The 14,735-nt window shown below is 44.2% G+C and overlaps 1 protein-coding gene across 3 annotated transcripts in view; it reads left to right on the top strand.

The window, feature by feature from the left end:
* The window catches only part of LOC123878470 (zinc finger protein 260-like), a 31,278-nt gene that overhangs the window by 13,602 nt on the left and 2,941 nt on the right, over positions 1 to 14,735 (top strand). For 2 of the 3 annotated variants that reach the window (XM_045925641.1, XM_045925640.1), the window contains exons 1-6: positions 1,271 to 1,541; positions 3,605 to 3,749; positions 4,710 to 4,820; positions 5,521 to 5,664; positions 9,414 to 9,879; positions 11,824 to 11,990. In XM_045925641.1, coding sequence (XP_045781597.1) covers positions 1,386 to 1,541; positions 3,605 to 3,749; positions 4,710 to 4,820; positions 5,521 to 5,664; positions 9,414 to 9,879; positions 11,824 to 11,990 — 1,189 coding nt within the window. In that variant the 5' untranslated portion in view covers positions 1,271 to 1,385. Of the gene's footprint in view, positions 1 to 1,270; positions 1,542 to 3,604; positions 3,750 to 4,709; positions 4,821 to 5,520; positions 5,665 to 9,413; positions 9,880 to 11,823; positions 11,991 to 14,735 lie in introns of those variants that run through there. The other variant, XM_045925642.1, reaches the window with a different exon arrangement.

Genomic DNA, 14,735 nt, shown 5'->3' with positions numbered 1-14,735 from the left:
TTGGATACAGACTCGCTCGGTTTGTGGACGCGCAGTATTGACCTGTGCTCCGATCCGCCTGGGTTGGCGGGAGGCAAGGCTATAAGGTGGCTCAGTCAGTGACCTCTCTAAAGGTTATAATGAAAGACTCACTCGTGAAATGTAATCTCCTCGGATTCGGAGACGACCTCCGCCGTGGTTTTGCAGAAGGGCACACAGCACCGCATTGCCATTTTCCCTAAAAGGCGCAATTAATTGTAGGTAGTATTTTTGTAGGACAAATTTTGTACTGACAGCAGCAGTGTACACTAAGGTCACAATATTACAAAGTCTCAAGCCTCAATCTCAATTCACTGAATTCGCCATTTTGAATAAGCAGAAGACTGAAGAACCCTTTGTTTTGTTATTTCTGTATCTGGATTCCGAAACCCGCATCAATAACTATCACACAATTATTGTTGTTATTGGTTTAATTTATGCAATTCTAGTTGTATCAATATCCTACTCTATGCAATGCATCATCAATGCCACAGACCACGAATCCGATCAATGCATTGAAGTAGCCAAGCCAATAGTGATTTTTTTTTTTTTTTTGGACTTCGTCTGCGATGGCGTTTGCTGGCGCGCGTGCTGTGCTTGTTTGGAGTGTTTTTTTTTTTATTAAGAGTGGCTGGTTTTTGTGTTAGTTGGTGTTTTTTGCTGGTGGAACTGACTGGGAAGCGCTCTAAAGGGGCGCGCCGCGCGTATGTCGGCGGGCGCCGGCGCAGACGGAGTCCATACTTGTATAAATTCAATAACTTGAAAATATCACAAACTTGACATTGGCTAATCAGAGTAAAGCCAGATTTAAAGAAGAAAAAAAAAAAAAAAGATTCTTTTTTTTCTTCTCTAGTCTGGCTTTACACTGATTAGCCAATGTCAAGTGTGTAGTTATTTACAAGTTAGGAAAACTATATGTATAAGTATGGACTTCGTCTGTGCTGGCGCCCGCCGACATACACGCGGCGCCCCTTTAGAGCGCTTCTCAGTCAGTTCCTCGGTCAGTTCCACCACCAATAAACACCAGCGGGACACTAAAACCGGCCACTTCTAACAAAAAAACACTCCAAAAAGTCATAACACGCGCGCCAACAAACGCCACCACAGACAAAGTCGCCAATAGTGATTGCGATCGTGAGTCGTGACATTGTAACTATAATAATTGTAATACCTAATCTGTGTTGTAGCTGACAGCTGTCATAATCTGTGTTGGTGTTGTAGCTGTCATACCACAGACTACGAATGTGTCATACTATGGTCATACTATACCACAATTTAAGCTGCGGATTTTAATTTTTAATTTTAGTATTCGAGGACTAAAATAAAGATAAGTAGGAGTTTCAGTTAGTCTTGTTTAATTAATAAAAATGAACGTAAAAAAAGGAAAAGGCCCGGTCTTCGACCCAGGTCTTTGCCGGTGTTGTGGTATGTTAAAAAAATGCCGTGTTTTGAATGTGGAATACGAGAGTTTGGGCCAGCTGGAAATCTATTCGGATATGATAATGGATTGTTATGGTCTCTTGGTAAGTAGCTCCCAGGCTGGTGCTGATGAACTGACTATTCACTTGGAAAGGCATTTTGTTTTGGCCCAAGTGTTTAGTGCAAAAACTTTGTGAAATAGGTAGTTAGGTAGTTAATCTGTTAGGTACTTGGTAGCTTATAGGTACTTCTTCTCAAGTCTTAAATCGTCGACTTCTGAATAAACAATTTTATCCAACCATTTGTGTCTTGGGAGAGACTCAAATGGATGCGAAAAAAAACCGGCCAAGTGCGAGTCAGACTCGCGCACCGAGGATTCCGTACTCGGGTATTTTTTCCGACATTTTGCACGATAAATCAAAAACTATTATGCATATATATAAATAGAACTCTGTTTTAGAATGTAAAAGTAAAGCCCCTTCATATACCCCACTTGGTATAGTTATCTTTCTTTGAAAGTTAAAACATATTTAATTTTTTTGAAAAGATGTAACCACAAATTCACTGTTTTCGGAATTATTCCTTTACTTGTGCTATAAGACCTATCTACCTGCCAAATTTCATGATTGTAGGTCAACAAGAAGTACCCTAAAGGTTTTCTTGACAGACACTACAGACGGACGGACAGACAGACAGACAAAGTGATGCTATAAGGGTTCCGTTTTTCCTTTTGAGGTATGGAACCCTAAAAATTGTTTGGCTGTTAATTAAAGTGTCTGTTTAAATGTTTATTTTCGAAGTTGCCTAACCATTCATCAGATTTTCATCTGATACCAATGAAAATTAAGTATCTAAACAAGTGTAAATTAAAAATTAATAACACCCCCGACAAGTGAAGGTTAGAGTAACTAGAAAAGATCTGATAACTTTCAAACGGCTGGACCAATTTTCTTGTATTATAGCTAAGAACACTCTTGATCAAGCCACCTTTCAAATAAAAAAACTAAATGAAAATCGGTTTATTAGTTTAGGGGCTACAATGCCACAGATACACACGTCAAACTTATAACACCCCTCTTTTTGGGTCGGGGGTTAAAAAGAAGTAGTGCTATACATATCTAAAATGAAGACTTTAAACTAGAACACTTGGGTCACATTTGTAGATGGCTATTCTCTCTACTATTCTCATGCATATTAATAAAATTATATTCTGCCATATTCATCACATAAGTAATGAGTATTGAATTATATGGGTACAACCAGGAGGTACTGATATCCAAACTAGTTTTGTATTGCAGAAAAGAGCCATTTGATCTATTATTTATATTATTATTATATTTATATATCTATCACAATATCACACTAATATTAAAAAAAGTGAAAGTTTGTATGTCTGTGTGTGTATGTTAATGTTTGTTACTCCTTCACGCAAAAACCACTGGACGGATTTGGCTGAAATTTGGAATGGAGATAGATAATATCCGGGATTAGCACATAGGCTACTCTTTATCCCGGAAAATCAAAGAGTTCCCACGGGATTTCGAAAAACCTAAATCCACGCGGGCGAAGTCGCGGGCATCGGCTAGTATTTAATAATGTTAGTTTTTATGATAATTAAATAATGTACAAAAAGGACTTACTGTATACTTTCATTAGTAGCCATACTTTTCAAATGTGTATATATGCTCAGCGTAATTCCTTAAAGAGAAAACTAAAAATCTATATAAAGAAATTTTTGCTAGAATCCGGTTTTGAAAGTTTTAAATGCCTTTATGACAAGATCTGTTGAAACTCAATCTAAACTTTATCCTATCCTATCTTTATATATTTTTTGAAATATTATTATATAAACACTGTTGCACAAAAAAATTTTTTTTTTTTTATTCTTTTGTTTGTAAAAAATGGAAATATAGGCTTAACTCTTTTTTTTTTTTTATTATTTTAATCGTAAAATCATAAAATAAATTAATCTTTTTTTCTTTTTTGTCAGCCCTAGCACAGACTACGGTCTATTTGGGCTGCAAAATTCCAAACACCAGTCTGTTTTTTATCTAGTGCTTTGGTCTATAACAACTGGTGAAAAATGTTTCTCTTTAAATTAAGTCTATTACTAAATAAATAAATAAAAAATAAATGTGTGTGTATATGTGATTTTTTTCTGTTTCAGCTTTCTCACTTGGATGGCAAGCTGTCTGAGAGGCTGGTGTGCGCCACGTGCGTGCAGCGCCTGCGCGACGCGCTCGCCTTCAAGCTGCAGGTGCTGCAGTGCGAGGCGGCCTTCCTGCAGGCGCGGCTGTGCGCTGACGGCCAAGGTTGGTTCTCTCGCTATCATCATCTGTATACAGCTCTCTCACCTAGAAAAATCTCTATGGTTCTACATGCATCGTGCGACCCGCCCGCTCTCTTACGACTAAAGAAGTAGGAAAATCAAGTAATGTACAGCAACACAACATCCAACGCGGACCCACTCGCAAAGTTCTCTCACTACGCGTCTAAAGGCGCACGACACGCGGAGAAAGCTCCCCCCGCCAGGTCATTAGCCGTAGCCAACAATATCCCCGAAGAGAAATTGTTAGCGATGTTACCGGCACTCTCCCGAATACTGCTCTTCCCCTCGGATGTCTCCAAAACGGACCAGCAGCACACGGGCACTCTGGATATATTTATGTTCTAACCTAACCTAAGATTTTGGCCAGACAAATGGCCGGGCACGTCATTCAAACATCAAAAAATACATCAGTTATTTTTAAAAGTACTCATTTATAATAGACTAGAAGATGCCCGCGACTTCGTCCGCGTAGATTTAGGTTTTTAAAGATCCCGTGGGAACTATTTTATTTTCCGGGATAAAAAGTTGCCTATTCAATTGCATGGACGCAAGCTACCTCAGTACCTTTCATACAAATCGGTTAAGCGGATGGGTCTTTAGGAATCCCGTGGGAACTCTTTGATTTTCCGTGATAAAAAGTAGCCTATGTCCGTCCCCAGGATATAAGCTAACTCTGTACCAAATTTCGTCAGAATCCGTTAAACTGTTGGGCCGTGTTGAGCAGACAGACAGACACACTTTCGCATTTATAATATTAAGTATGGATCATTATTTTTAGAGGGTCGAATATACAGTCCGACAAGGGCCTTACGGCGCGTGGCCAAAATCGGAACTAAAGCCGCCACCATGCCAACATAAAGCTACAACTGCGCCCTCACTCAAGTGCCAAAAGAGCCTTGTCGGACTGTAGTTAAATATTTTCCCGTTTTTTTTTTTTTAATAGAGACTGATGCAAAGGTAGAAGAAAGTGATTCAAAAATAGAAGTGGAAGTGAAAATGGAACCGGCGGAGGAGCCGGAACCGGACCGGGACGCGCTCGCGGAGCACGGGAGCTGTGAGTAAAGGCCGACGGGCGACGTAGATCTTCTGTAGGTGTGGCGTAATAAAATTATTGTGAATAAATAAATTAAAAAAAAGAAGGTGTGATAGGCTAGCACCGCAAGAGGGGTGTTATAAGTTTGACGTGTGTATCTGTGTGTTTGTGTATCTGTCTGTGGCATCGTAGCTGCTAAACAAATGAACCGATTTTAATTTAGTTAGAGAGTGTTCTGAGCTATAATCTAAGAAAATCGGTTCAGCCTTTCGAAAGTTATTACAGGTTTTGTGTCGGGGGGGGGGGGGGGGGGGGGGGGGGGCTTAAATTTTTCAATAAAAAATATGTTATTCTTTATTATTAGACTAGCTGTGCCCGCGACTTCGTTCGCGTGGAATAGTGACTTTTCGGGCAGCATATACTCTGTACGTTAAAAATGTTCGCCGTGATTCTTTAAATTGTCATAACTTTTTTATTTATGAACCGATTGACATGAAATAAACACTAAATGTTAAGTGAAGCTTACTATAATATATTAGTGAAAACCGTATCTAAATCGAATAAGCCGTTTCTGATATTAGCGTGCACAAACACACAGACAAACAGACAAAAAAAAAATTAATTACAATTTCGGGTTCGGCATCGATATCCCCTGCTACTTTTTTTTTATATATTTCCATTGTACAGACACCACTTTTCTACAATTTTATTATATGTATAGATGAAACTAAGCTCCTGGAGGATGCAACAGCATATGAGTCCTCCAACGAAGACGTACCTCTTCAAGTCCTGGTGTCAGAGAAGCCTCAAAGGAAACCCAGGGTGGATTTCAGTAGCATCCCAAAGCGAACTATTGAAAGGCCAAGTAAGTAAATTAAATTCAAATTCAAATTCAAAATTCAAATTCAAATGTTTTATTCAAAGTAGGTACAAATGTACACTTTTTGAACGTCATAAATAAAATAATTCAATCATAAAACATAAAATATAAATTAATTGTACAATTTTAAGCTAGGTAAATAAATTTCAGTACGAATACAATGTCAATAGCTATAAAATTAACATATAACATAATTAACAATATTATTATCAATAATGATGAGATGTAACATTAGGTACTTCATTGTGTTAGAGGAGCTGTCCAAGCGTTCTTATCCGATATATAATCGTTTAAATTGTAATAACCTTTCTTGCACAGGTTTTTTTTAATGTACCGTTTAAACCTCCCTTCTGGTAAACTTTGAACTTCGAACGGAATTTTATTGTAATAGCGAACACCGCTGCCCAAAAACGACTCGCTTACTTTTTTTAGTCGAAACCTCTGGATTTCCAATTTATTTTTATATCGTGTGTTAATATTATGCCGTTCATAATTAGTTCTAAGATTTCCTATATTTTTACGAACATACATAATATTTTCATATATATATTGACTCGCTACTGTCAATATATTGCTCTCTTTAAATATTTCTCTTAGCGATTCACGTGGACTTAAGTTGTAAATGGCGCGAACTGCTCGTTTTTGTAATAGGAATATGGTTTTAATATCGGCAGCTCGGCCCCACAACAAGATACCATATGCCATTAGACTATGGAAGTAACTAAAATAAACAATTTTAGCTGTGGACACATCAGTCAGCTGTCTAATTTTTCGTATAGCATAAGCAGCAGAACTCAATTTTTTTGATAGTTTACGGATATGACTTCCCCATTGAAGCTTACAGTCGATACCTATGCCAAGAAACACTGTATCTTCCACTAACTTTAACTTGTCATGGCCTAAAAAAATGTCAGTGTCTATCTGCCGGACATTAGGAAGGGTAAATTTAATGCATTTAGTTTTTTTGGAGTTTAACAGCAGATTGTTCGCTGTGAACCAGTTTAAGACCCGGGACAGAGCAATGTTTACTTCTTCCATGTTAGTGAGCTGTCTTTTTACTTTAAAAATAAGCGAAGTATCATCAGCAAACAATACTATATCTGAAATGTTCTGAACCATATGAGGTAAATCATTAACATACACCAAGAACAAAAATGGGCCCAAAATAGAACCCTGTGGAACCCCCATTTTAACCAAGGATCCCTCCGATTTGACACCACCTATATCTACCTTTTGCAATCTATTGAGAAGATATGATTGTACTAGGTCACGGGCTTTATTTTTGATTCCATAGAACTGGAGTTTACGCAAGAGAATCTGATGATCAACACAATCAAATGCTTTGGAGAGATCACAAAAGACACCAATTGCATCTTGTGACCTCTCCCATGCCTCGAATATATGCTTAATTAAAGCAATTCCAGCATCAGTAGTGGATTTGCCTTTAGTGAATCCAAATTGTTGCCTGTGTAGAATATTATTGGTGTTAAAATATAGAAGCATCTGATTCAGCATAATCTTTTCAAACACCTTACTGAGCACTGGCAAGACAGACACTGGTCTAAAGCATGACGGATCCTCATAATCACCGGATTTAAATAACGGTACTAAACGACTAATCTTCATCCAATCCGGAAATCTACCTTCGTCAACGCATTTATTAAATAATATTGTTAGATGCGGGGCCAAAACCTGTATCACAGAACTTAAAACGTACACTGACATACCTGATATATCTTGCGTTTTTTTGATATTCAATGATTTAAACGTTTTAACTAAGGTAGTAGCATCTATGTGCTCAAATTCAAAATTATCTTGGCATGCAATAACATTAGAACGCAGTAGCTCAAAAGCCTGTTTAGGGGAGGATTGAAGGTGAGCTGTCGTTTCTATAGGTATATTAGTAAAATACTTCTCAAATATATTAGCTATTTCGTCCTTACTTTCAATTGAGCTGCCATCTATTTTCAAGACTAGATCCTTTTTTATACGTTTAGTCTTGCCAGTTTCAGTGTTTACAATATCCCAAACTGTTTTAGACTTATTAGTAGAGTTCTTTATTTTTTCACGAATCATATTTGATGAAATTTAAACGTGTGATTTTTAACCGACTTCAAAAAAGAGGATATCCGGGTATCTTTAAAACAAGAGTGAATAGGCACCTTCTAAGTAAACGCGTCCCATCTTAGACCACATCATCACTTTCCATCAGGTGTGATTGTGGTCAAGCGCTTGCCTTTAGTGAATAAAAAAAGGAGGTTCTCAATTTGTTGGAATCTTTTTTTTAATTTTTATTTTAAATTTTTTATGTATGTTCCCCGATTACTCAAAGACGCCTGGACCGATTTCAAAATTATTTTTTTTTCGTTTGAAAGGGTATACTTTGCAGTTGGTCCCATATAACACCACACCAGTTTGGCGAGCGATAATATTATAGTTTCTTGTGAATTTTTTTTTGATTAAATAAATTAAAAAAAAAAAAAAAAAAATTTATGAAGATCTGATGAATATCTTCGGAGATGGAGAACAGAACTCCTTAATGGATAAGAGCAAATTGCTCGCGATCAGTGTAATAGTAAACAGTAGGGTTTTGACTGGGCATCGTATATTATAGTACAGTGGGGCCACTAAAAATCGTGAAATAAAAAAATTTCAAAAGAAAAATAAAACCGACTTCAAAAACCACAAGCACTAAAAAGTAAAAAATAATTTTTGTTTCTACACGTGTAATGTATGTATGAAGTCGAGCGAGCATAATAAAAGAAACTAGAAACCCAAGTGTGAAGCTTTTATTGTTCTTTTTTGACATTTTAAACAAGTAAAACTAGTCGTGTGCGAGTCAAACTCGCGCACCGAGGGTTCCGTACTCGGGTATTTTTCCAACATTTTGCACGATACATCAAAATAAATAAAAATCTGTTTTAGAATGTACAGGTAAAGCCCTTTCATATAATACCCCGCTTGGTATAGTTATCTTATTTTGAAAATTGAAACACATTTTAATATTTTTTTTAATGATGTAACCACAAATTTGTGGTTTTCAGATTTATTCCTGTACTTGTGCTATAAGACCTGCCTACCTGCCGAATTTCATGATTCTAGGTCAACGGGAAGTACCCTATAGGTTTCTTGACGGAAACGACAGATGGGCAGACAGACAGACAACAAAGTGATCTTAAGGATTTTCCTTTTAAGGTACGGAAGCCTAAAAACTGCTACTGTTCCATGTTAGCCCGCTTCCATCTTAGACTGCATCATCACTTTACACCAGGTGATATCGCAGTCGAAGTAACTCGTATCTGGTTTTTTTTATGGAGATTGGTTAAGGTGCAAGCGACAGGTATGCCCGCGAAGTTTAAATTTAATTTAGTTTTAGGCGATTTGTATACTAATAAGACAAAGTAGGTTTATGGTATTTTAATTCCACCAATGGCAGTATCATCTTCCCAGGTTTACATAAAGATCTTTACTTGAAAGTGTTCAGTTTAAGAAATTAGTTAAAATAATGAGTTTGACGTGAGTTACTCACAAATTAGTCGATACCATAACTAATTTCTTAAACTGGACCCTTTCAAGTAAAGATTTTTGTTTAAATACTGCCATTGGCGCAATTAGAATGCCATAAGTCTACTTTGTCGTATTAGTTTACAAATTGCGAAAAAGCAAATTAAATTTGAATTTCGCAAGCAGACCCGTCACTTGCACTTTAAGACAGGGATATAAGTATGTTCCAGAGATACCGATGTCAAAATTGCAGCAGCGGATGCGGGAAAGAGACCCATCGTACATAACAGAGACAAACACACTCACCATAGTCGAGTTCTCGTACGTCTGCCCGTTCAAGTGCCGCCACAGCCATCTCCTGTGCTTCTACTGCGGAGAGAACTTCTCAGACCCTCAACTACTCAGAGACCACACCTTGGACTCTCACCATCCGAAGAAGTTCAAAGTTACGGGTCACAAAAACATGCTCAAAGTGGACCTGACTCGGATAGACTGCAGATTGTGTTCGGAAAAGATCGATTCCTTGGAGGATTTCAAGAAGCATATAACGAGTGTGCACAACAAGAAGTACTACTTCAGCAGCCGGGAGATGCTTCTGCCCTTTCGTCTGTCTCAACACGAGTACAAGTGCGCGCTGTGCGACGCCGCGTTCGCGTACTTCCACGCGCTGAACAAACATATGAACGAACACTATAGGTAATGCGCATTTTTGAGAACGCACTCGCCATATTTACTCTACAGGGTGCAACCAGGGGGCCTATCGGCTAAAAATATATCAATCATTAAAGGACAGCATCAATGTCAAAACATGGTTTTTGGCCAATCCCATTGGCTAAATACCATGTTTTGACATTGATGCTGTCCTTTAATGATTGATACATTTTTAGCCGATCGCCCTGCTGAACGCTAACAAAGACAGGTGATAGTACTGATGATTACTGATGAGATATCACAAAAAAATCAAGAAATCATTAAATAAAAATCCTGTATTTTTAAAAGTTCACAAATAAATCTATACTTAATATTATAAATGCGAAAGTGTGTCTGTCTGTCTGTCTGTCTGTCTGTCTGTCTGCTACCTTTTCACGGCCCAACAGTGTAACCTATTCTGACGAAATTTGGTACAGAGTTCCCGCGGGATTCCTTAAGACCCATACACTTAACTGATTTGTACGAAATATGGTACCGAAGTAGCTTCTGTCCCTGTAATCGAAATAGGCAACTTTTCATCCCAGAAAATCAAGCAGTTCCCACGGGATCTATAAAAATCTAAATCCACGCGGACGAAATCGCGGGCATCCTCTAGTTGTAAATAAAACATCTAGACGCTAGAGGTCAGCACACGTTCCGTAAATAGGTCACTCGGACTCAATGCCATATTGTAGAAGGGGTATTCACCTGAGTTTTGCACGCTATTATAATGCGGGTTTGAAAAATACAAGATAAGGCAAATGGTTATTGGCATTGGATTGTGTTAAGGTATTATAATAAGATATAAGTTTTTGCTACCGTTCTGGTTATGTTATTGTATGTATATTATATATTATGTGAACTGTCATACGTCAAAAGTACGGTTTACCGTTAGATTAAGATTCCGGCGAACACCGCTCGCAATTTCAACTCGAGGCGCATGCAAAAATGGACCGGTTATACCCAAGTATAAAAAAACCCTCGGTGCGCGAGTCAGACTCCCACTTGGCCAGTTTTTTATTTCTATCATACCTAACTCACCCTTTGATTATCACAATAATATTATAAAGGCGAAAGTTTGTGTGTTGGACCGATGACCTGAAGAAGGTGGCGGGGAGCGGGTGGATGAGGAAGGCGGAGGACCGTGTTTGGTGGCGCGCTCTTGGAAAGGCCTATGTCCAGCAGTGGACGCATACAGGCTGATGGATGGATGGATGGATGAAAGTTTGTGTGTTTGTGTGTGTGTGTGCATGTTTGTTTATTGTTTACCGTTAGATTAAGATTCCGGCGAACACCGCTCGCAATTTCAACTCGAGGCGCATGCAAAAATGGACCGGTTATACCCAAGTATAAAAAAACCCTCGGTGCGCGAGTCAGACTCCCACTTGGCCAGTTTTTTATTTCTATCATACCTAACTCACCCTTTGATTATAATACACTAGCTGATACCCGCGACTTCGTTCGCGTGGATGTAGGTTTTTTAAAATTCCCGTGGGAACTCTTTAATTTTCCGGGATAAAAAGTAGCCTATGTGTTTATCCAGGGTATAATCTATCTCCATTCTAAATTTCAGCCCAATCTGACCAGTAGTTTTTGCGTGAAGGAGTAACAAACATGCACACACTTACGCACGTACGCACGCGCGCACGCACGGACAGACAGACAGACAGAAACACACACACACACACACACACACCCGCACGCACGCATGCACGCACACACGCACGCACGTACACACACACACACACACACAAACAAACAAACTTTCTCCTTTATAATATTAGTGTGAAGTGTGATAATCCAAGAGCTCACTCGCGTCCCGTGCGCGTTGCCTCAGCGAAAAAGAGACAGCAATAACTGGCTGATTATTGCATGCGCATCGAGTTGAAATTGCCAGCGGTGTCCGCCGAATCCTTAATGAAAAGTGAACCGTCTGTTATTATATTGTAGCAACTTCATGTGTGAGACGTGCGGCCTGGGCTTTGTGGACCGCGCCAGGTTCCTGATGCACCAGCAGCGCCACGACCAGGGGGACTTCCCGTGCCGCGAGTGCGGCAAGGTGTTCCGCGCGCAGTACAACAGGGAGCTGCACGTCGACCGAGTCCACAGGAAGAGAGGTGAGCGCTCGCCGCTGAGCCCTAGGGCTCTGGACCGCGCCAGGTTCCTGATGCACCAGCAGCGCCACGACCAGGGGGACTTCCCGTGCCGCGAGTGCGGCAAGGTGTTCCGCGCGCAGTACAACAGGGAGCTGCACGTCGACCGAGTCCACAGGAAGAGAGGTGAGCGCTCGCCGCTGAGCCCTAGGGCTCTGGACCGCGCCAGGTTCCTGATGCACCAGCAGCGCCACGACCAGGGGGACTTCCCGTGCCGCGAGTGCGGCAAGGTGTTCCGCGCGCAGTACAACAGGGAGCTGCACGTCGACCGAGTCCACAGGAAGAGAGGTGAGCGCTCGCCGCTGAGCCCTAGGGCTCTGGACCGCGCCAGGTTCCTGATGCACCAGCAACGCCACGACCAGGGGGACTTCCCGTGCCGCGAGTGCGGCAAGGTGTTCCGCGCGCAGTACAACAGGGAGCTGCACGTCGACCGAGTCCACAGGAAGAGAGGTGAGCGCTCGCCGCTGAGCCCTAGGGCTCTGGACCGCGCCAGGTTCCTGATGCACCAGCAGCGCCACGACCAGGGGGACTTCCCGTGCCGCGAGTGCGGCAAGGTGTTCCGCGCGCAGTACAACAGGGAGCTGCACGTCGACCGAGTCCACAGGAAGAGAGGTGAGCGCTCGCCGCTGAGCCCTAGGGCTCTGGACCGCGCCAGGTTCCTGATGCACCAGCAGCGCCACGACCAGGGGGACTTCCCGTGCCGCGAGTGCGGCAAGGTGTTCCGCGCGCAGTACAACAGGGAGCTGCACGTCGACCGAGTCCACAGGAAGAGAGGTGAGCGCTCGCCGCTGAGCCCTAGGGCTCTGGACCGCGCCAGGTTCCTGATGCACCAGCAGCGCCACGACCAGGGGGACTTCCCGTGCCGCGAGTGCGGCAAGGTGTTCCGCGCGCAGTACAACAGGGAGCTGCACGTCGACCGAGTCCACAGGAAGAGAGGTGAGCGCTCGCCGCTGAGCCCTAGGGCTCTGGACCGCGCCAGGTTCCTGATGCACCAGCAACGCCACGACCAGGGGGACTTCCCGTGCCGCGAGTGCGGCAAGGTGTTCCGCGCGCAGTACAACAGGGAGCTGCACGTCGACCGAGTCCACAGGAAGAGAGGTGAGCGCTCGCCGCTGAGCCCTAGGGCTCTGGACCGCGCCAGGTTCCTGATGCACCAGCAACGCCACGACCAGGGGGACTTCCCGTGCCGCGAGTGCGGCAAGGTGTTCCGCGCGCAGTACAACAGGGAGCTGCACGTCGACCGAGTCCACAGGAAGAGAGGTGAGCGCTCGCCGCTGAGCCCTAGGGCTCTGGACCGCGCCAGGTTCCTGATGCACCAGCAACGCCACGACCAGGGGGACTTCCCGTGCCGCGAGTGCGGCAAGGTGTTCCGCGCGCAGTACAACAGGGAGCTGCACGTCGACCGAGTCCACAGGAAGAGAGGTGAGCGCTCGCCGCTGAGCCCTAGGGCTCTGGACCGCGCCAGGTTCCTGATGCACCAGCAGCGCCACGACCAGGGGGACTTCCCGTGCCGCGAGTGCGGCAAGGTGTTCCGCGCGCAGTACAACAGGGAGCTGCACGTCGACCGAGTCCACAGGAAGAGAGGTGAGCGCTCGCCGCTGAGCCCTAGGGCTCTGGACCGCGCCAGGTTCCTGATGCACCAGCAGCGCCACGACCAGGGGGACTTCCCGTGCCGCGAGTGCGGCAAGGTGTTCCGCGCGCAGTACAACAGGGAGCTGCACGTCGACCGAGTCCACAGGAAGAGAGGTGAGCGCTCGCCGCTGAGCCCTAGGGCTCTGGACCGCGCCAGGTTCCTGATGCACCAGCAACGCCACGACCAGGGGGACTTCCCGTGCCGCGAGTGCGGCAAGGTGTTCCGCGCGCAGTACAACAGGGAGCTGCACGTCGACCGAGTCCACAGGAAGAGAGGTGAGCGCTCGCCGCTGAGCCCTAGGGCTCTGGACCGCGCCAGGTTCCTGATGCACCAGCAACGCCACGACCAGGGGGACTTCCCGTGCCGCGAGTGCGGCAAGGTGTTCCGCGCGCAGTACAACAGGGAGCTGCACGTCGACCGAGTCCACAGGAAGAGAGGTGAGCGCTCGCCGCTGAGCCCTAGGGCTCTGGACCGCGCCAGGTTCCTGATGCACCAGCAACGCCACGACCAGGGGGACTTCCCGTGCCGCGAGTGCGGCAAGGTGTTCCGCGCGCAGTACAACAGGGAGCTGCACGTCGACCGAGTCCACAGGAAGAGAGGTGAGCGCTCGCCGCTGAGCCCTAGGGCTCTGGACCGCGCCAGGTTCCTGATGCACCAGCAGCGCCACGACCAGGGGGACTTCCCGTGCCGCGAGTGCGGCAAGGTGTTCCGCGCGCAGTACAACAGGGAGCTGCACGTCGACCGAGTCCACAGGAAGAGAGGTGAGCGCTCGCCGCTGAGCCCTAGGGCTCTGGACCGCGCCAGGTTCCTGATGCACCAGCAACGCCACGACCAGGGGGACTTCCCGTGCCGCGAGTGCGGCAAGGTGTTCCGCGCGCAGTACAACAGGGAGCTGCACGTCGACCGAGTCCACAGGAAGAGAGGTGAGCGCTCGCCGCTGAGCCCTAGGGCTCTGGACCGCGCCAGGTTCCTGATGCACCAGCAGCGCCACGACCAGGGGGACTTCCCGTGCCGCGAGTGCGGCAAGGTGTTCCGCGCGCAGTACAACAGGGAGCTGCACGTCGACCGAGTCCACA

The sequence above is a fragment of the Maniola jurtina genome, chromosome 26 (genome assembly GCF_905333055.1).
Source record: "Maniola jurtina chromosome 26, ilManJurt1.1, whole genome shotgun sequence".
In the NCBI taxonomy this organism is placed as follows: domain Eukaryota; kingdom Metazoa; phylum Arthropoda; class Insecta; order Lepidoptera; family Nymphalidae; genus Maniola; species Maniola jurtina.
Note: the sequence above shows the minus strand (reverse complement) of the source record. Positions and strands in the feature narration are given on the sequence as shown.